The 21,440-nt window shown below is 40.7% G+C and overlaps 2 protein-coding genes across 12 annotated transcripts in view; one reads left to right on the top strand and one right to left on the bottom strand.

The window, feature by feature from the left end:
- Positions 1–17,821, top strand: part of rap1gap2a (RAP1 GTPase activating protein 2a) — an 89,963-nt gene extending 72,142 nt beyond the window's left edge. For 4 of the 11 annotated variants that reach the window (XM_079678431.1, XM_079678430.1, XM_079678424.1 and 1 more), the window contains 21 exons: positions 971–1,006; positions 3,534–3,566; positions 4,237–4,269; positions 4,511–4,732; positions 4,834–4,937; positions 6,341–6,419; positions 7,447–7,500; positions 8,234–8,317; positions 8,438–8,538; positions 9,974–10,103; positions 10,426–10,581; positions 10,849–10,920; positions 11,464–11,550; positions 11,673–11,813; positions 13,090–13,239; positions 13,551–13,663; positions 14,136–14,234; positions 14,345–14,471; positions 15,261–15,363; positions 15,475–15,551; positions 15,778–17,821. In XM_079678431.1, coding sequence (XP_079534557.1) covers positions 989–1,006; positions 3,534–3,566; positions 4,237–4,269; positions 4,511–4,732; positions 4,834–4,937; positions 6,341–6,419; positions 7,447–7,500; positions 8,234–8,317; positions 8,438–8,538; positions 9,974–10,103; positions 10,426–10,581; positions 10,849–10,920; positions 11,464–11,550; positions 11,673–11,813; positions 13,090–13,239; positions 13,551–13,663; positions 14,136–14,234; positions 14,345–14,471; positions 15,261–15,363; positions 15,475–15,551; positions 15,778–15,786 — 1,992 coding nt within the window. In that variant the 5' untranslated portion in view covers positions 971–988 and the 3' untranslated portion in view covers positions 15,787–17,821. The remainder of the gene's footprint in view (positions 1–970; positions 1,007–3,533; positions 3,567–4,236; positions 4,270–4,510; positions 4,733–4,833; positions 4,938–6,340; positions 6,420–7,446; positions 7,501–8,233; positions 8,318–8,437; positions 8,539–9,973; positions 10,104–10,425; positions 10,582–10,848; positions 10,921–11,463; positions 11,551–11,672; positions 11,814–13,089; positions 13,240–13,550; positions 13,664–14,135; positions 14,235–14,344; positions 14,472–15,260; positions 15,364–15,474; positions 15,552–15,777) is intronic. The other 7 variants (XM_079678425.1, XM_079678426.1, XM_079678427.1 and 4 more) reach the window with 3 other exon arrangements.
- Positions 17,822–17,864: 43 nt separating this feature from the next.
- Positions 17,865–20,691, bottom strand: LOC307037514 (uncharacterized protein). Its single transcript, XM_079678436.1, has 5 exons — positions 20,210–20,691; positions 18,961–19,281; positions 18,656–18,883; positions 18,530–18,558; positions 17,865–18,399 (listed from the first exon to the last, which is right to left on the bottom strand). Exons 1-5 carry the CDS (start codon positions 20,259–20,261, stop codon positions 18,301–18,303), a joined length of 729 nt encoding a protein of 242 aa, XP_079534562.1. The 5' UTR covers positions 20,262–20,691; the 3' UTR covers positions 17,865–18,300.
- Between the last annotated feature and the right edge of the window lie 749 nt (positions 20,692–21,440).

Below are 21,440 nucleotides of genomic sequence, written 5' to 3'. Positions count from 1 at the left end.
GGGCACATAAGGGGGGGAACACATCTAGAGTGTGTGTGTTTGTATGTGTGTGTGTGTGTGTGTGTGTGTGTGTGTGTGTGTGTGTGTGTGTGTGGGGGGGGGGGGGGGGTGGGGGTGTGGGTGTGGGTGTGGGTGGGTGGGTGTTTGAGTGTGTGTTTTATCTGATCCGGATGGTTAGTAATTCCTTTTCTTTATGGTGGTCATTTTTGACCGAGAACACCATGGGTGTTACAAAGTTGACTAAATCATCCAAAATTCAATGACAGTGGTGGTCAGCAATTGTATATTTTCAAATGTCTACTGTGAAGGATATCATAAAAGCCTTAATGCAATTGAATGTAAAACAAAAAGGTTATGATTGATGAAAGTTATAAATCGGTCAGATTTGACCCGAAGACAACAGGAGGGTTAATTTGGTGCCATGGTTTTGAGTGAGTGCGCATACACACTTGTATAGCTGAAACAACAAGGCATACATTGCTCTAAACAAAATACATGTGAGGAAATCTGAAGACAAAGCCATGGAGCCCATTATCACCCTCACAGCTTGTTTAGGTGTCGGGGTGGCTGCCCCGGAGACAGAGAAGTGTAAATGGACTCGAAGCTGCGTGTGTTTGTTCGAGTGTGTCGGGAAGTGGTTGCTTATCAGTGTGTGTACATGTGGGCGTGAGGGGCTGGGAGTCTCTCCCCTGCCTTGCCATTTTGACACAGTTAAGTTTACACAGTTGAGGAGGGTCAAACAGAGTGAGCTGGCCAGTAATATCTTCTGCGGTCAACACCAATGTGTAAGATGTAAGACCTTTAAATTCATACGTTTTGGTTTTGCTTTGAGTGTCGAAACACTTGTTTAAAGTGTAAATTAGAGTCAGGGAAAGGGTGTTGTGCTGACTGAATGTGTTTTAGGTGTCAGTAGATTCAAAGTTTAGCACTCTGTCTTATATGTTTTGTGTTCTTCGTCTTTCTGTTTCAGTCTGCAGAGTTCTTCGATATGCTGGAGAGGATGCAGGTAGGACATTTTCATTCATCTTTTGATCCACTTGTCTGTGTTCTTTATTTACCCCCTCTTTTTCCTCCTATTGAGAAACATTTGCAGCATGTTTGTGCCAGCTGGAGATTCTTACACCGAGTACATTTTGAACATATTGTGAGATGGTATCTGTCCTCGCTCTTACTCCCCGACCTTGGCCAGATTTAACATGTAGAAGGCTGAGACAGACATTGATGATTGAATCAGTATAGGTCAGCACGCTGGGTTCAGCCTGTTGCTCATGGCATTACTTTTTTCTCCGTCTCTGTATGGAATTCTTCGATTTTCAGTCTTTCTATTTCTGTGTGACATTTCTTTGTGACCCCCCCTCTTGGGCACAAGTATGAATAGTCTTTGGACAGATGGGAGGATATCAATAGGGAGGGGGATTGAAGGAGGAAGAAAGTGTGAGGAGCAATTAAAGGAACAGGAACGAGTGGCTGAAATAAGATTCAAAGAGAAGTAGAAATGCTTTTGCAGATTCTTTAGGGAAGTATTGGTTTATGGTTTACATTGAGACTTCCAAAATGTAGTCGTACAAGGTAGAGTCTAGGTTTAGTTGAGAATACAGTGATTTCTCCGCAGCATGGTCAGCATCCAATAGGTTTCAAGGGACTACTGACATGAATTAGGAAGAGATAGTAGTTTGTGAATCTATCCATACATCAGCACATCAAACTACCCATAACAAAAAAGGGAAGGCTCTTTCGCCTACTGTATAGAACACCTCTTTTTAGGCTTCTTATATTCTTTATTACATTTGTTATCAATAAATCCCATGTTAAACATCAAGAGCAACAATGCATTAATCCTCAAACATGCATCATAATTTGATTTATACCGTTTTCCCTCTTTTCCATAGACCTACATTGCATTAGGTGAGATATTCCTTCTATAGAATAAACGGGCAGTAGTTTATTTTGGGTCAATGCATGCAATGTCCTGCTGCTAAAAAAAATACCAAATTGGTTTGAATCTGCTGCTGAAAATAGTTCCTAACAGATGCTGTTTGAGTGAAGCAACAACAAATGTAAATGGAAACACATCTGTATGAAGAAATAGTCAACATAAACTGAGTAGGGAAATTAGGACTGAAAATTATGTTTTTCTGTTATCTGTTGACCAAAAATGTAGAATAAGTCCACCATAACCCAGAAGGAGACAGACGCACGGCTCAGTGAAAACATCAGTCGATTTATTTGGAAAGTGTGACTGGGTGATGACAGTCAGTCAATGCAGCGCCATCGTCAAAGAGTCTCACACACACATACAGAAAACTGCGCTCCTCATCCATCTCTTCTGACCCTCAGCTTGACCTGCTCTCTTGAGCTCTGCCATCTTTAACTCCACATATGGAACTCAGTGTTCAATGCGTGCTTCTATACTGTGATCTGAATGGTGCGATAAACGTCACCTTTTTGACCCTCATCTCTTTTTCTACCCTCCTTTCTTCGTCATCCTGTAACTTCACCTCTTGACACCTGTGCCTCCTTCTTCCTTTATCCTCTCCTCGTCTTTGTCTCTCGGTCTATGACGGAAAATGAAAAGCTCTTCAGTGCTTCTTTGTGATCAGTCTCGTATTGTTAACGATGACTCCCTCGTGACTGTAACAGCTGCTCCATCAGTATGCACTCACACACACCACCGCAGAGCAGACTGAGAAGTGTGTGTGTGTGTGTGTGTGTGTGTGTGTGTGTGTGTGTGTGTGTGTGTGTGTGTGTGTGTGTGTGTGTGTGTGTGTGTGTGTGTGTGTGTGTGTGTGTGTGTGTGTGTGTGTGTGTGTGTGTGTGTGTGTGTGTGTGTGTGTGTGTGCGCGTGTGCACGTCCAAAAGTATTTTCTTGTAAGAATTAATTATTGTTATGATTGGTAGCATTATAAGTGGTGGTGGTGTGTATGTACGGCACTCTGAATCCCCACACGTTTATCTCAACACTCAGTCATGTAGACAAGCTATTCCACTGGGCCTGAACCATAATTGGCCAATTTATTTTCATATTTGAATAACTATAAATATAAATACAAAACTCTACTGTCTCAGTTCATGTCTAAGTTCTGGTGTGTCCCCAAAAAAAGGACATCTGAGGAAAGGAAAAACGAAGCATGTCTGGGAGCTGTATTCAGAGGGGAAGGGGTGTGTGTGTGTGTGTGTGTGTGTGTGTGTGTGTGTGTGTGTGTGTGTGTGTGTGTGTGTGTGTGTGTGTGTGTGTGTGTGTGTGTGTGTGTGTGTGTGTGTGTGTGTGTGTGTGTGTGTGTGTGTGTGTGTGTGTGTGTGTGTGTGTGTGTGTGTGTGTGTGTGTGTGTGTGTGTGTGTGTGTGTGTGTGTGACCGTGCACGGAGAAAAGTAAATCAGCATGTATGCCTCATTAATTTGTCTGGCAACAGACACAGTGAGGTCTGAGAACAAGATATTCAGGGACAGTTTATATTGCAAAAATATAAATCAAACTTTCTCTTTTTTGACCCTTGTGCTTTTCCATCCTCATGCTGCGTTCGGACACAAATAAGGTCCCTAAAGCTGAAGAGACCAAAAGATGGAAGGTGTGACCAGGGACACTAGCACACATCTCTGCATGTTTTCCTCCCGCTGCTTCATCATGCCTCCTGATTTGCTCTGTGGTTGTTCTTGTCTCATCTGTCAGCCTTTGAAGGAATCCGACCCCCCCCCCCCGCACTGTGAATGCTTTTCACATTTTTCTCCAGGCTTTTAAAGTGCAAAATCAATAGCCTCCTGATTTGATTGATTATAAGTTGAATGAACTCCAACTGTCAATTGATCCTCTCTGGACTGCCAGCGTCCTGACTCCTGCTGATGCAGAATATAAATGAGTGGCTGTCCGTAGCGCTGCGCCCTTAGTGCTGCGGACGGACCTCAGCACTATTTAGAGGTCATATACCCCCGAGCTGTGCTACGCTAGCAGACTACCAAACAACTACAGGCTCATAGCAGCTCCTAACCCCACAGGCTACTGAATCAAAACACCTCCAACAGCATCAGGGGGTGACACGCCCTCGTTGATGCTGGCTGATGACTGTGCATTTCAGGCTGTTGCATCATCTCCTCAGAGTTCATTTTGACATAAAAAGTTGTGTTTCTCCTTTCTTTGTTTGTGACTGTGCTCGCAGCTGTACATTATGTGGTGGTAGTGGTTTAATTATGTTAAAATGAGTCCCTTTAACAATGTGTGTGTGTGTGTCCTCTATTTGACAGGATGACTATATCCCCTACCCACGGATAGAAGATGTGAGTCATTTCTCACTCACTTACACTCATTTACACCCATCTCATGTGTATCCACTAGCTAGAAGTGTTTCTGATAATAGATAATACATTTTAAGTACTTTTTTTTATTTTTTATTATTGCATGCTTAACAAGGATAACTTATGAGGGTATTATTCTGGAGAACTCTGCTTGCTTCCCAGAGCTCTTATGTTTGACTATATTTTTGCTTTTATCTTCCTCCCTCCTGCCCTTCTGTCCTAGGTCCTGGGGAAAGGTGGTCCGTACCCCCAGGTGATCCTACCTCAGTTTGGGGGTTACTGGATTGAAGATGTGGAAGCAGCAGTAGGGACTCCCTCCTCCTCAGAGTCCAGTTTCTGTGAGGAGGAGGACGGAGGAGAGGGCATGAGCCCCGCAGGAGGGCACAGCTACCGCCTGGAGTGCAACAGCACAGCTCGCGCCTACCGCAAGCACTTCCTAGGCAAGGTGAGTGAGTGTGTATTAATGTCAGGTTCTACTATGTATGAAGCAGAGGCAGTATTCTGTTGTGTTTGACCTAACACGCTCTTTCTCTCTCATGCATCCAGGAACACATGAATTATTACTGCACCGGCAGCAGCATAGGACACCTCATCATGTCTCTGAAACACGAGGAGGCTGAGGGACAGGAGTTCCTGCGCATCATGCTCAGGTAATGAGGGTGATGAATTGTCAGAGCTATATCTTGACTCAATGCATTTCATGTGACATACTCACCCTTTTCACTAAAATCCATGTTTCTCTTGCTTTATGTCTTTAACGTGTCTGCTCTTCTTGTTCTCTGATTTGTTAAGTTTTTATTCTATTCTACTTTACCTGAGATTATACCATGACTATGCTAGTCGCTCTCTGAGATTGTGCAGTGTGCATACAGTAAGCACAGCAGGGCTTTGTGATAAATACATAAAATAAATATATACTTAAGTATAGTACAAGTACCAGTGTTTCCCCTACCATTGTCTTGGAGAGGCGCTGTGCCCCGCCAACGGAGCCCCGCGCCCCCCCTGAAATTCAAGGTGTTTAAAAAAAATATATATATATATATATATTTTTTTAATATACATACAGTATATATATATCGCGCCACATTGCAACTAATCTATATCTACCTTCACTTTTCACATTGAACATGTGCTCTTTTATTAAATAAACTAAATGCTTTCATTTTAAATTGTGAGTTTAGTGTTTTTGACCCTAAGAAACACTGATGCATTAATCAATAACAATAATCCACAGCTCCCCTCTCTGCTCCAGAGGATTACAAAAATAAATATCCCAATGACACCCCCCCCCCCCCCCCGCCCGCTCAAGCTGCACCCCCCCAAAGCAGTAAACCTAGGGGAAACACTGTACCTATTATACAGTTAGTACATTACTCAGTTACATTCCACCACTGCTAATTAGTAATACAAATTCAGACAAAACAGTTAAAGCTGCTTGATAGGTTATTAGCATTTTGTTATTTTGATATAAAAACCTACGTTTTGACCTTTAGATGAAATGTAGAAGGAACATCAAATTATCCTTAAAGGATCATAATAGTAGAATGAGTTCTTGTCAAGAGGCTTCATTTAATGGCCATCGGTCCTAGAGTTATTTAGATATTTCAGTCTAGACAGAAGCGGTGGCCCAATTTGAAACTGAATAGCGACATTGACGTGCACCGACCCACAGAGGTAGCATGGCTGTAAAGAAAAATGAACTCTCTCTCTCTTGTTTGAAATGTGTTGGGTCTTACTTGTCTCCTTTCTCTTTTCTTGACATGCACATGATCATGATTAACTCTGAGCAGATGTGTGGTGCTTTAGGGGACAGCTCTCCTGACATTATCACAGTTGGTGACATTTTAATCAAAAGGAAAACAATGAAGTGTTTTTTAGATTATCATTGTGGGGGCTCCTCTTCATTGTGTATCAATCTGCCTATCACTAGCTGTCCTTTTTTTTCTGATTACACTAAACTCACGATGATCATAGGTTTTTCCTAATGTCACATCATTGAATATAAACACATCTCTGAACAATCTGACTAGCTTCTGTTCTTGGCCTGTGGCAGGTCGAGGATCAAAACCGTCCATGACCGGATCTCTTTAGCAGGAATCAACCAGCTCCCGAGTGTACCGCAGATTGCAAAGGTAAGAGACAGTTTAAAAATACACAAGGTTTAAAAATAGCAAATCTCCATAAACCCTCTACACCCTCCACGTATTCAGAGGAACATCAACACATCATTTGGATATGATGAATGAAGTCTGGTCGGCTCTTAAGGGGAAACAAAGGAGCTGAAGAAGGACATCTTTACGGCATCTTAATGATCTCATAAATAAATAATTTCACAATGTTTCCTACCTTTTATTGCAACACAGGACAAAATATAACAGCAATAAATAAATTCAATAATTTGAGAATAAGAGGATGAAAGAAACAATCAAAACAAACAGGATGGTTGATAATACCAGTGAAATAAGACAAACCAATAAATAAGGCAGAATAAAAAGTTAGGAATATTTACTATTTCTTACTTTGTAAACCTTTAAAACATGAAGCCAAACATCAACAAACTTACCTTGGTAACTGCTATTCTGCACAATGAGATACAAAAGAAGCAATAGCTATGTTTTAATGAAAGAGATCAATTATTTAGAGGCCGTAAAGCCTGCCAGGGGAAATGCAAATTCTCGTTTGGTAATGCAAACAGTGAGATCTCTCTCTCTAATAAACACAGCTGGGAAACAGAATACTTTTGATTACTCACTTCCAAAAGACAGAAAAACATTCACACATTAAATCAGAAAAAATAGAAACATGCTTGCTTTTTCTGCAATCCTCCAACAGTAATTATCATCCATGCTTCCCATTTTACATTTGGAGATTTTTTACCCTGACATGTGATTTCATGATCCAGTCAAGGATATAAAATGTGATCAAAGATTTTCATTGAGCAAAAATATTGTGATTTTTAGATGTCAAGAGATACATTTAATATATTTAAAAGATATGAATTATGTGATGTTTTAATAATGGATTGATTGCCTGTGAGATGTTGTGCATTACCTCAATGGACTTAAACAAGTACAGTGTTTACTTTCAATACTTTAACTATAATGATATTTTTCTCATATGATGCCAGTCAAATAAAGTGATATATTTTTCTTCTTCTAGCTTCTGTGTGACGATGCCACGGGACTGAAGTTCAACCCGGTTCTGTACCCTAGGGTAAGTTCATCCTAAACCCCCACAGTGCAAACTCATTCTTAGTAGTCTGCCCTCAGCTCATTTTTGAGTTATTCAAGCATTCTGCACAGTGACAAAGGTGCACTGTAGGGTCGCAAGTGCTAATGACATAAATAACATCTCCCACGTCTTTATACCTTCCTCAGTTTCTATACATTCTCCACCTCTATAAATGTGTCATACATTTTACTAAGGGCCTGGGTTTTCATTTTGAAGGTTACCTCAGACACCTGTTCCTATTCCAACGCCCTCATTAACTTGTGACCATAGCCCTCTCAACCTGAAATATAGCACGCAACTTATCACAGTGTCCCCTCATAAGCCCCCCACTGCTCTAACATCTGGCCTGTTCAGTAAGTCAATTATTCAAAAATGATTGAAGAGATGGCGATTTCCTAAAATGGTCACGATGGCTCTGTTTGCCCTCCTGTGAGCCAGGCGGAGGAGTGAGATGGAGCACGCTCTCAGCCTGGGCCCCGGGAGAGGAAAAATAACCCATCTGTGTCGCTGAGAGCCTTCTCTGAGGGCTGGAACAGTTTGTCGCATGTCAGCCTGTAACACGGGCCCAAATAAACCTGCCTCGAGACATGTTTTGGAACTCGAAAAAATTAGTTTTCCTTACTACGACACGACAGCAAGAAGAATATATGTAACAAGTTAGATAACCATGGGGAGAACTGTTAGTGAGAAATATTTGTTTTTGTGAATTGTGCAGGGATCCCATTTGATAGTGGCTTATGATGAACACGAGGTGAACAACACCTTCAAATTTGGAGTCGTCTACCAGAAGTTTGGACAGGTGAGCAACCATGATGATCTTGTCAGTTTAACTCGCACACATTATTTGATCTGAGACATTGTTTATATTTAGTTCGCCCTGTTTTCTGTTTCTCAATTACATAATGATTACTTCTCTCAGACATCAGAGGAAATGTTGTTTGGGAACAATGAGGAGACGCCAGCTTTCAAGGAGTTTCTCAGCACTCTGGGCGAAACTATTGAACTTCAGGACTTTAAAGGGTAAGAGAAAACTAAAATGTGATTTAATAAAGAAAAACAAAAGAAAAGTGAAGAGAATTTAATCGAGGGCAAAAATGCAACATCTGCAATAAACAGCGTCTGAGGGCTGCTTAACATTTAACAACCTATTAATGTGTCATACCCACTTAACGGGAAGAAACTCAGCTAACTGACGATATGAACTATTTTTACCGAAACAAAACACAACTCTAACGCCGAGCCTCTGAATTAGCCCTGAGCGAAAAAATGCTAACGCACTTAGCACAGACCTCACGGTAGAAATACTTTATTACTTATCGGATCTGCACAAACAAGATATCAGAATAAAGCTGATATTCCACAGATTCTAGCGGTATAAGTATCATCACTGTGCGATCAAAACTCGCGGCATCTCAGGCAAACCCAGACAACACACAGCGTAGCTTTACTGAGCCAAAACGGCAAATATGTCTTACCTTTGCTTTTTCTGATCGAAAGTTGTGTTCAATGGCATTAAAACGATAAAAACGTTTCTGAAGGTTAATCCAATGTGTCTGTCACTTTGAAATGATTACTGATAATCCATCCTTCCATTGTTGTCAAAAATGGAGATTTCACATTAGCTGCTATTAGAGCTACAACCCAGCTTCCGGGTTTTGGGCAAACTGCGTGCGCATCAGTCTCACTCCTCAATGAAAATGTTTAGATGGATTTAGGATCGATACTATTGGCTCTAACGGTTCAAAAGAGGTGTCAATCATCAACATCGACCGAGAGGGGCCAGAAATGTGGCAAATCCACCCAAATGACCCCGGAAGTGGGTTTATTTTTCTAAATCTCTCTAAAAAGGTCACATTTCTCTTGTTTTGCATGAATCTTGGGACAGGGTACTTATTATATGTTATAGTTTGGATTCCTAAAGCTTTTAGTCTACTATCCCATCATTCAAGGGTGGTTTTCACTATAAGTAATGTGGTTTTTTTGGACGGACACTATCATTTACATTTTTTTTACTATGTTCAATCTGAATTTACTTTAAAATAAAGAAAATTCTTTATTAAAAAAAAAAGTTACAGTCATTTGTTCTGGGAATGTCATTTTCAAGCCTGAGACCTGAAAACCCGGCTCAGGGGTTAACTGGTGGGATTTGGGAGACCAGAAGAAAAAAAGACGAAAAATTACGAAAGATAATGTAGGCCTATGCCTTTTTAAAGTGCATTGCATAGCAGGGTTCATCTGCAGTAACCTTGGAGACATTGACACGCGATCAGAACTTTGTATACTGTGGTTATAGCCTTGCAGGCTTTTCTCTATTGTGCTTGTTACTTAACTGTAAAGGAGAAGAACACTTTGTGGCTTTGGGGCTTGTTAAGCACAAAATGTGAGGAAACAGATATTTACAACACATAAAATGTAATCTTATCCTATAATGACACATGTGCTCTGATAATGCCAGGTTCCGCGGTGGGCTGGATGTATCTCACGGACAAACGGGCACTGAATCAGTCTACACCGTCTTCAGACAGAGAGAGATCATGTTCCATGTCTCAACCAAGCTTCCCTTCACTGAGGGAGATGTGCAGCAGGTAAATTATGGCTTTAATATCGCTAGATTTAACTGCAAGATTTTAAACCAGTCAGATATTGGCAATATGTCATGCGGTTCTTCTTGCTGAGTTGCTATTATGTAAGCGGTGGTTGAATGTAAATCAGAGGTTTACAAGTTATTTGAACTGAAGCAAATAAAAGCCTCTTGTAAATCCTGTGTTTGTTATTGGTTAACAGCATGTGTCATAACAAACTCTTACTGTTGATTTAAATGTTACCTCCAGTATAAGCCACACAGCCATAAAACCAAAGCCGTTTACCAACTTGTAATCCTTTGACTTTCCCCCTCTAACTCTTTAGCTCCAGAGGAAAAGGCACATAGGAAATGACATCGTGGCTGCAGTCTTCCAGGAAGATTCCACACCGTTTGTTCCAGACATGATCGCCTCAAATTTCCTGCATTCTTATGTGCTGGTGCAGGTGGAGAACCCCTGTACAGAGTACACAACCTACAAGGTACAAACCAGGCCGGCATGGTAGAAGACATAACTCCTATTCTGGGTTGCTCTTTAATAATAACTGTAGAAGAGTAAATCAAACGCTGTGTGAAGAGTGTTTACAAACTGTCAGCTGGCTGCTTGTCATAAAACAACATATGCATAAGCACAACAAAGTGAAGACTAAATCAATTTCCTCAGACGTTACATCCTCCCAGCTTGAAACATGACGCCTCCTGCCATGCATGCTAATAACGTGTTTCTATTATTTGTTTTATGTCAACAGGTGTCTGTTACAGCGAGGGAGGATGTGCCTCCTTTTGGACCGCCTCTTCCCAACCCAGCTGTCTTTAGGAAGGTGAGAATAGACTTGACAAATTCAAAAATACCCTTTGTGTTGTTAACAATAACGACTTAAGACATCACTTGGATTTAAACATGATGGAAAAATAACGTATTATAACAAAAATGGCTTTGACTTCATCTCCTTGACTCTGAGGTATTTATACTTTAACCACCACATAACTCAAGCTTACTTAACTACCACGCTTAGGTTAGCATTTTAGATACAACTCTAGAAATTATACTTCTACTTGACTCAGTGTCAGTAATCGTCATACTTTATGCATATTTAGCTGAAATATGACATTGAATGCAGACTTTTGTCTAGTAATGGTCTATTTCTTTACATTGTTGTTTCGTACCTTTTATAAGTAAAGGATCTGAGTGGACTACTTCTTCCATTATAGCTAGTTTTTTAAAAATATCTTAATTAAAACAAGTAAAAAAAGGCATAAAATGAAGGTTTTAAGACAGGTAAGGAAGTCATTTATGGTGCTGATGGTTATAGGTCACCTTTCCTTCCCTCACTCTTGCTCCCTCTCTCTCTTCCTCTCTCCAGGGTCCTGAGTTTCGAGACTTCCTGCTGACGAAGCTCATCAATGCCGAAAACGCCTGCTACAAATCCGACAAATTCGCCAAACTAGAGGTGAGTGACACGTCCGCACAACCACTCGTAGCAGACCATCAATCACAGCCTCCTCCATTATCATCAACATAACCACCTTGCCGATATTTTCATGATTTTTTTGTGTTTGTTATTGATTCCAGGGACGAACGCGAGCTGCGCTGCTGGACAACCTCCACGACGAGCTGCACCGTCAGAGCCAGGCCACACTGGGGCTGTTTCAGCCGGGAGACGACGACAAGCTGGAGAACGGGGGGCACGGGGGTCTGCTGGAGTCCTTCAAGGTGAACATGGACCTCCACAGAGATATACATGACAGCATGTAATGTTCTCGCAGCTCTGTGACATTTAGATAATCACACAGCACAGGAGAGTGGGGTTTTCATGCTGTAGGTGAACTAAATGTCACAGGTCTGCAAGATGACGTCAGATGCTTAACCATTGTTGCTGCTGCTTTTCTTAACCATTGTTGCTGCTGCTTTTCTCTATATTCATCGAGATATTGACACAGAGTGTGTGTATGTGAATGAAACACAACTGTACTTATGTGCTTTTAACTAAAATTATCCCTTTTTCTTAATTTGTCTCTTCTATTTTCTATCATTTGCTGACTAACTCTGTCTTTTTCTCATAAGTCCTCACACTCTATTGTCCTTAACAAAAGACTAATTGATGTTAATAGGGCCATGTAAATATGTACTTCCATCTGTGTGTGTGTGTGTGTGTGTGTGTGTGTGTGTGTGTGTGTGTGTGTGTGTGTGTGTGTGTGTGTGTGTGTGTGTGTGTGTGTGTGTGTGTGTGTGTGTGTGTGTGTGTGTGTGTGTGTGTGTGTGTGTGTGTGTGTGTGTGTGTGTGTGTGTGTGTGTGTGTGTGTGTGTGTGTGTGTGTGACTAATGTGACAATTTGTCTCTCTTACTCTTCACAGGCATTATGGACAGCTACTATGCACTTTCTGCAGTCAGTCCCAGGCGCTGCTGTTCTCATTGCCGTCCTGGCAGTCGCTGCGTATTACCTGTCTGCATTACTGTAAATTCAACAGAGGATCACCATATCATTAATAAACATTCTTTTATATGATGTTGTTTGTGTTTATGCTTTCAAAGAAATAAGCACTATCTGTGTTAGATAGCAAAATTAAGACTTTAAATAATCTTTTATTTACAGTTTTTTACAGTTTTCCTATTACAGTATTACAGGACTCTTATTTTTTTTTCAATAAATCATGTTATTATTAAACCAAATTAATACTAAGTAATACTAAGTAATAATAATAATAATAAGTAGTACAACACACTTTATTCATCCATAACAGCTCACTTTGCTTCATTCTTGGAGAGCTGCGCCCCCTGGTGGTTGTTCTGTGCAATAGCATCTATGAACCTAAACGTCAAATCATACATAACATTACTGTTGCATTACACTGATAAAACCTCACTTCTATTCTCTATCTTGATGTTACTAATGTACCTTTCCACTCCTATTCCACGTTCCCTTTCACCCCCTTTTCGGTGTATTCCTCTCCTTCATCCACCAACTCTCTGTTTCCTCTCCTTCCTCCAGAGAGCCATGCGTGTCAGGAGCCACTCTATGGAGACCATGGTGGGGTCTAACCGCCACAGAAGCCCCGGGGTAGGAGGGGGGGTCCCGGCCAGCGTGAGTGGAGGAGGGCTGCCGCAGAGCACAAGTGAATGCACAAAGAGCACCTTCACTGTGAGTTAAAGGACTTACAGGGAAGGGAAATGGGTGATGAAGGGTCACTTTAAATTGAGTTGGAAATGGTGCTGTGTAAAAGTACTATATTACTATTCTTAAGGTAATATGAAAATAAAGTAAATCTGTGTTGTGATTTTAAATAATGCAATGGCCAGTCTCTTAAAACAGCTTGCACTGAGAGCTTCTGTGTCAAACAGAGATTAATGCAATTTTTTAAGGGACAATTGTTTAATGTCAATTAGTCATTAAGAGTCTATCCTATGTCTTTTCAAAAGGGAGAACTTAATTGTGTACTCTGTGATTTTCAGCCTCCTGTGTTGTCAGCCAAGTCTCCTCTGAAGAGCCCGGTGAAACGGCGCTCAGGCCTCTTCCCTCGTCTTCACTCCAGCACAGAATCCCCATCGGACAAAAACACACGCAGGTTGGTGTTTTGCTCATCTCACTGTTTTAAATGTCACTGCATTTGGGATTAGGTATTAGGAAGTGGTGGACTCAGTGGGTGTTAAGAAGTGGTGGACTCAGTGGGTGTTAGGAAGTGGTGGACTCAGTGGGTGTTAGGAAGTGTTGTACTCAGTGGTGGACTCAGATTTAATGCTTAAATAAAAGAAGTAAGATCATTGTGTTGAAGTTTACAAGTAAAAATCCCTCCCATTAGACATTTGTCCATAGTAAACTATAGTACATACCATGGTATACTATGGTACCACAGATATAACAACACTACATGCTGCGATCCCTCAGCTATTAGATACATGCCGCCGTACCTCAGATAATACAATGGTATCTCCAATAGGCTTCAGAAAGAAGTCTCCAATGGAGTCTGTTATGAGTATGTTATAGACACTCTCAATGTCTGTGTTTGTTTTTATTTATCTGTTTTCTTTTGTCTGCAGTGACCAAAAGACTGCAGAGGTCTGCTCGCTTTCCCAAGAAGTGAGGTCAGAGACATCGTCCAATCCCAGCTCACCGGAGATCTGCCCCAACAAAGAGAGGTAGGAGATGGCAAAAGCAAAACTAGGCAAAGTTGTTCTTATGTCCCTGTTTTTTTCCGTCTTATGGTCAGCTTCTCTACATCTCTGTTCCCCTCTGCTTCTCTCCACAGGCCCTTCATTAAGCTGAAAGAGGGCAGCAGCAGCAGCGGCAGACCAAACATCTCTCGTTCTTCGTCCAGCACCAGCAGCTTCAGCAGCACCACGGGAGAAACAGAAGCTTTGGAAGAACTGGAGACAGTGAGTTCAACTCTTAAAGACTCTCCATATGTTCAGGACATTCCAAACAATCAGTATTTGGGTTTAAAGATAGAGCAGAACTAAACAAAAAAAAAACTCCTTAACTGAGTGTGAGATTGTTGGTCCATTCAGAAGCCTTGATGGTTTAGATAGTCTGTAATTACCAAAGACCGTCTAATGGAGAGTGTTAAGTATCAGCGCTTTGGTATTATTGATTAGAGCTCCTCTCCCTTTCTGTGTCTCGAATGATACTGCTAGTCGTGTTATCTTCTATCAGACAGATAAACAGTGGGCTGTAGAAATTGTAACTTTTCAGGGCCAGAACGTATAAAATAATATGTAGCAGTAAAGTACACCAGAGTGTTTCATAAAAAAAAGTCTTGCTCTTTTCCACCTTAAAGCTGAGGTGCTGATCTTTTGTCTCCCCCCTCTGGCAGTCAGAGTACTTAGTTAGCTTTAGTGATGCTGGTAGGGGGAAATGTTTTTAAGCTTCACACAGTGTCAGCCATTTACCGCTATGAACTACTGTTCTACATAAAGACATTGCAACTTTTGTAGGCCTAAAATAATGTGCCTTCATTGATCAAATGTCTCAGAAAGCAAACATGCTCTTTCTCGCAAGCATCCTTTCCGTACTTCCTTCCCGACATTTGGTGCCTCTTTGCCTTCAGGAAGTGTTAAATCAACTTCAGCTAAAATATCCCTTTTTTGTTTTGCTGAGCCTCTTCAGTTCCTTTCCTCCCCCATCTCTCCCTAAATAATAAATGCTTCTGTGCTCTCCTCCCCCAGGCCAACCATCCCTCAATAGCATCCTCTTCAGCCTTCAGTCCTTCCCTCAGTGTTGACAGCCAGGGATCAGGGACGCCTGTCATCATGTGCCGCAGTCCAACAGGTAAATCTATGTTTTTACACAGACACACTTTAAGTATTCACAACGTGAGATGACAGACTCTCCAATGAGCATGTTCTTCTTTTTCTTTCCATTTCCTTCTCCCATATTCAGCAGATGTGAAAAGTAAGACGTCACCGAGGTCAAACTTGAAGTTCCGCTTTGACAAAATGAGCCAGTCATCCACAACTGTAAGTATGCATGGTCAGCTTTTTTTTTTTATATAAAAACAATATTGTAAGGCTTGTTTCTTATTACACAGTCATAGTAAAAAATTAAAATGACGATATATCACTGAATGTCCATTTTATTATCTTTGTAATGTCATGACACAGGCGTTGGGTAATAGGCCCAGACAGAAAGAAGCATTCAGTTTGTGAATACTCTCCTCTAACTGTTCACTTTCCTCTCTTTCAGTCCGAGTAGCTTTGTGGAAGGAGAATATCCGACTTGCACAACAAAGGGACAGCGCGGGCGAACGATGCTGCAAAAAAATAAACAACAACCACAAAACCCCTGGAGAGCCACTTCCATACGCCAAGGATCACGCCATGCACCACCTGCACCGGAGTCCCCACTAACTATAAACAAACTGACAATACTGTGAGTGTATAGTGAGGAGAATCAGCTAACATGTGGGCTTTCCTTTAACCTACCTTAGGCTACAGAAATTAGATAAATAATTTGCCGATGTTACAAGTTGCTGCATCTCAGTTGTTAAGTGTTCATATCACACGAGGGTCCTAGCATAGCTGTAATACTGTGAGTGGGCAAGTCTCAAGTACCTAGATTAAAGAGAAACAAGTTGATCAAGAAGAATGAGACTATGGCTAAACTGTTACTCTTTATCTAGTGGAAAGTGCAAAGGACCTCTTTAACAATTGTCAGACATCAGGATGTTCCCTTTTTGCCTTTTCCCGTAAATGGTACGTCTGGCAACAGTTCCTCTTTTACCTTAAAAAAAAGTATGTGGACACACACAGACAGACACACACATGCACGGAAATATAATGTAGACTTACAGTAGCAGCGTTTTTTGGAAAAGGGAGTCTCAATTCTCCACTGAAGGATCTGAGCTTTGCGTATAAAAAGTGCTTTTCTAGGGAACACCTTTCATTTTCAGGATGCTTTTGTAACCCTGCTAGCTGCCGTGTTGTGTCTACTGCACTATAAACACGAAACTCAGTCAATATCTATCACAGCATTTCTGTACCTGTAAGGGTAACTTCAAATTCCTGTGCTTGGTAAGTGGAAATTAGCTCACAAGTGGCACAGTAGGAGACACTGCCAACGCATTCTGCCATACGCTTACTTTAGCCAAAGCTGCGCCTTACAATCTATCAAAAGCTCTTTTCACCACTGATGGTCTCTTTCGCTCTGTCTGTCTATCTGTCTGTCTCTCTCACTATGTGAGAGGACAAAAATACTTCGGGGTCCGGTTACAGCAGGTTTTTGGGTAGACGCTCAACACCCTCATCTGCTGAAAATAGACGTTGCACTTAATGTACTGAAAACATTTCACCCTCTGATACCTCCCATTGAAGCTTGCTATCTCGGTGTATCTGTGTCTATGGTCTACTGGGTTTAAAGTTCCCAGCATTTAAGCTGATGAAGAAGACTTGAAAAAAAATGAACCACACTTTGGCAAAAACAATTTGAATGTGAACTTTGAGCTTTTTTTCCTATTTTTTTATTTGACGCATTGTTAGTTGTTATTACAAAGTCTTCTAGAAGTAAATTGCCAGTTGCTTAAAGCACAATAGGTCTACTCAAGTCCTCAACTATCCCATAACTTAGCCTGGAGCTGCACAAACGAGAATTAGCAGGGCAACGTGGGATTGTGCTTATCAAGAAAAAAAGCTTAAAGACACACAGATGTGTTTCCTATGTGACCAAAAACCCAAGATGGTGGGTCTTTGGAAGAATATCTTTGTACTTTTACCGTGGGGAGAACCATTCCTGGATGGCTTGATAGTGTGTGAAGTTAGGACACGCAAAACTCAAATCTCAGAAGGTTTAAAGGGTCAGTTCACCTAATTTACAAAGACCTTGTAATTTGGGTGACATTTTAACTTGGCAGGAAGCTGTTAAGTTTCTTGATACAAACCTCAAGGAAGTTAACAGCATTGACTTATACACACTGTGCTTACTTATAGGCCAGTGATTACCTCCAGAGAGAGAAGCAGGGACAGAAATATCAGAAAAGTTTAGTTTGTAGCAGGTATCGCCTAAAATGCCCTGCAGCCTTTCCTCTGTTAATATGCTTAATTTATTAAAAAGATAACTTCTTTTGCATTGATGTAATGTAAAAATGTAACTGCAGAGTATGCTAATTAAAAACGTACAAATTATTAGAGGAATATATTAATTTAAAAGATGTCTAAAAAATGTATATGTATATTTGGTTATGTAACGTGCCATTGAGAATTTATTCTAAAATAAAATGTTGTATTTTGTGTCATTTATGTGGTTTCTCATTTTTTAAATCTCACAAACACTGGATGGATGGTGTTGTTGATACTTTTAATATGTCATGCACAAAGTCACATCAGAAACATTGGTAGATATTATATACACAGTTGGTTTCAACATTTAAAAAACCTGCAATACATTTAAATGAGCTATACTGCATTTAATGTTTTGTTTCCCAGTCATTCTAAAAATAGTTAAAGTGTTTGTCAGTGAATTCATGCTGCAATATCTCTTCATTATCTTCTCAATATGCGATATCCTGCATGAAGGATTTTGGCACATAGACAAACATGACGTTGCTGGATTACTTAGCATCTTTTTTTGTCCTCTGCTTTAGTGATTTGCCACAATATGCACATGAAGCCTTGAGATAAAGAATGAAAAGTGAAAAGCTCCCAGGTTTCCTGAAGACATCCAAAATAAATATTACACTATTCACAGATTGTGTTTGCACCTGCTTTGCTGCAGTCAGGAAAATCTGAGGGATGAATACACAGTGGACTGGTCAGGCTTTTTGGTGACTCCCTGCTGTCTCAATGCATCCTGGGAAATGTCTGCATACACCACCTGCAAATAGAAAAAGTTATTTAAGCTCACTCAAGGGCATGTTTTGCATATTAAAGGCTAGTGAGAGGAAACAAATAGTTTTCAGGGCACTGCAAAGGGCATCTTGTCTTGAAACGGGGCGTTCACTTACCTCAGTCTTCTGCCTGGCCATTGGAATGGCTGTAAAATACAAAAGATAACAACACAGTAAATAAAGAGATTTTGAAAATATACTTTTTACCAGTGTTACAGGCAAAGCAATATGAAATCTGGATACCTTTGTGAGAGGAAGTGCTACGTTTCATTGGTATCGGTGGAATCTGTGGAGCTGGGTGTGGTTGGTTTCTGCTTGCGGCTGAGGCCGGGGGGAAGCGTATCCTGGGAAGTGGCAGAGGCTTGACTTCTGAACTCAGACAACGAGCCAATCCCAGAATGACAGGAAGAGACAGAGCAGCAGCGGCACAGACCAAAATCCTGTGCAACACACTCCTCTGAGAGGAGACAGCTAGAGGCGACACGAGTTAGGTAATTAGATTTTCTTGTTTGAGTCATGATAATCATATTATAAATGAGTCCACATACCTGCAGTGACGTTCACATACTTCAAGTTTCCCTGCTCAGTGTCACCTTGAGCCCATGCAACACTGCATCCATAGGAACCTTCGTCTGATTTTTGGACATTCAGGAAATTTAAAATTAGTTTAGTTTGATTGGCTGAGAGATTCACCTTGGTCACATGGTGCTTGAAAATTAAGTTTTCCTCAGTTGAATTTCTCCGCATCCAGTCTCCCGTCCAGGCGTCTCCACAGTGCTGGACCACACAGGACAGAGACAAACTGCCCCCCGCTGGGACGTCCAACGTCTCACGGTCTGCCAGGACAACTTGGCTGCATTCTTCAGCAACTGAAAGTGGGAAGGATCCTTTAGCTCATTAGTGTGCAACAAAGAACTGCATACACATAAATATGCAAATAGGATTGTTACCTTGATATGTATAATACTTTGATAACGCCATTTATTGAAACTGCATGTGAACATTTTGACCAATATTGAACTTCAACACCAAAGATTGCATAATTAGATTCAATAGACATAGTTTGTACATATTTTGGGTTGTTTTCTGCATTCAGAATGAACCTAACTACCGCATGCACAGAAAAATCTATTTTGATGTCAGAATATAGGGAAATAGTGTAGCAACAAACATTTCACACACTAAATACATACAACATATAGGAAAACATTTAATAGACTGTGGGTTACCTCCTTTAAAGCTATACAACAGATCAAATCAAACTGTATTTATTTACTATGTTTCATACCTAATAGGTAACCCAAAGTTCTTCACATCCAAAACAATAACAATACTAACACACCTCCCCTTCCAGGTAGTAAAGAGACTAACACATGACTTTGATATTAATAAAAAACACTAAATACCAACAGTATTCAATAAACACAGACCAGAATAAATACAATTAAATTAAAAGCCACATTAAAAAGTTAACTCTTGAGTTGGTCTTGAAAGTGTATGCTGACCATCGGGCCTTCCACAACCATGGGCCATAATAACAAAAAGACACTTGACCATGGGTCTTTGTCTTTAGGTATAGTTAAAAGCACAGTACCAGAAGACCAGAGAGTTTTAGATTGTTCTATGTTAAAAGCAAAAGAGCTTTAATACTGTGTGACGTGTGAGTTAAAAGGCAAGACTATGTAGTCTCACCCAGCAAAGTTTGTCAAATGTAACAAATGGGAGATTTCCCATACTTAAAATGAGAATTTGAATGAGACTTCCTAAGACGTGCAAGTAGCAAAACAAATGACTTACCAGCATGAAGAAGGCAGAGACAGCTGATAGCACTCAGGAGATGGTAACGCATGTCTGGCAGTAACAGTATTTGTCTACGTTCATGACAAATGTCTTTCACTTCCACTTTGCAGATCAAGTCAGGGCTTGTGTAGAAGTTTGATATGCATGGCAACGAAGGATACACTGCTTGTTAGAATGTTTTTCAGTTGCTGGGGCTCCATGAACTCGCTCTGTCTCTCATTTTGTTTTCCTCAATCGTTTGAATGCCTGTCCGTTATGCTGCTGCTGCTGCTGCTGCTGGTGCTGCTGCTGCTGGTGTCCAGATGGAAGTAAGGTAAAAGTAAAGGAAGGAAGAAACCCAGTTATCAACTCACACACACACACACACACACACACACACACACACACACACACACACACACACACACACACACACACACACACACACACACACACACACACACACACACACACACACACACACACACACACACACACACACACACACACACACACACACACACACACCCTCTGCAAGGCTCGTACACTAAATTACAGGAAAGCATGACCTCATAAATGGGGCCAGTTTCAAGGAACAGTTACACTGAGCGAGATTGTATTTCTTTGTTTTGGAGCATATAAGCAATTCTGGATTCATTGTTTTTGCCCTTTCATTGTCTGTTTATGTGTATGCAATGTTTTATGCAATGGTGTTGCATACTTCTTTCATACTGAATAAATAATAACTTCCTTTTAACCAAGCTTGCGGAAAAAGTGTTAAGGGTTTAAAGAACTTTATTTCCAACATGGTGAAATGTTTTAGAGACTTTTTACACCCAGTACTTTTCCAGCAACAAAAGGCAAACTGTTTTTTTTAGCAAAGAAATCAACTTTCAAAATAAAAACTTGTCACTTTTAAAGAGAAAACATGTTCTTGCTGTAACAATTTCTTACATACATCAAGTGATCCCCCTCACGCATGTACAATGTAAGTGATGGAATGAATGAAGTACACATATGAAGTGGTCTACAATTAGTTATAAAGCGTGGTTTTGTTTTGAAAAACAATAACCGGACGTTTATTCCGTATTTATTCAGGCACATTGTTCACTCTTGGCGCACTCGTTTGATGGTTCCTTGTTCTCTGCCACTCACGTGAGTTGTGGGAATGTCCGATAAAATAAGGGTAGTGGTGCTCTGTGGAAGAAAAACTGCAAAATATAACCACTGGAAATTCCCTTGTTGTGTC

This window comes from Notothenia rossii (assembly GCF_949606895.1).
Source record: "Notothenia rossii genome assembly, chromosome: 4".
NCBI classification, from domain to species: domain Eukaryota; kingdom Metazoa; phylum Chordata; class Actinopteri; order Perciformes; family Nototheniidae; genus Notothenia; species Notothenia rossii.
The sequence above is the reverse complement of the archived record's forward strand: the minus strand, read 5'-3'. Positions and strand labels throughout refer to the sequence as shown.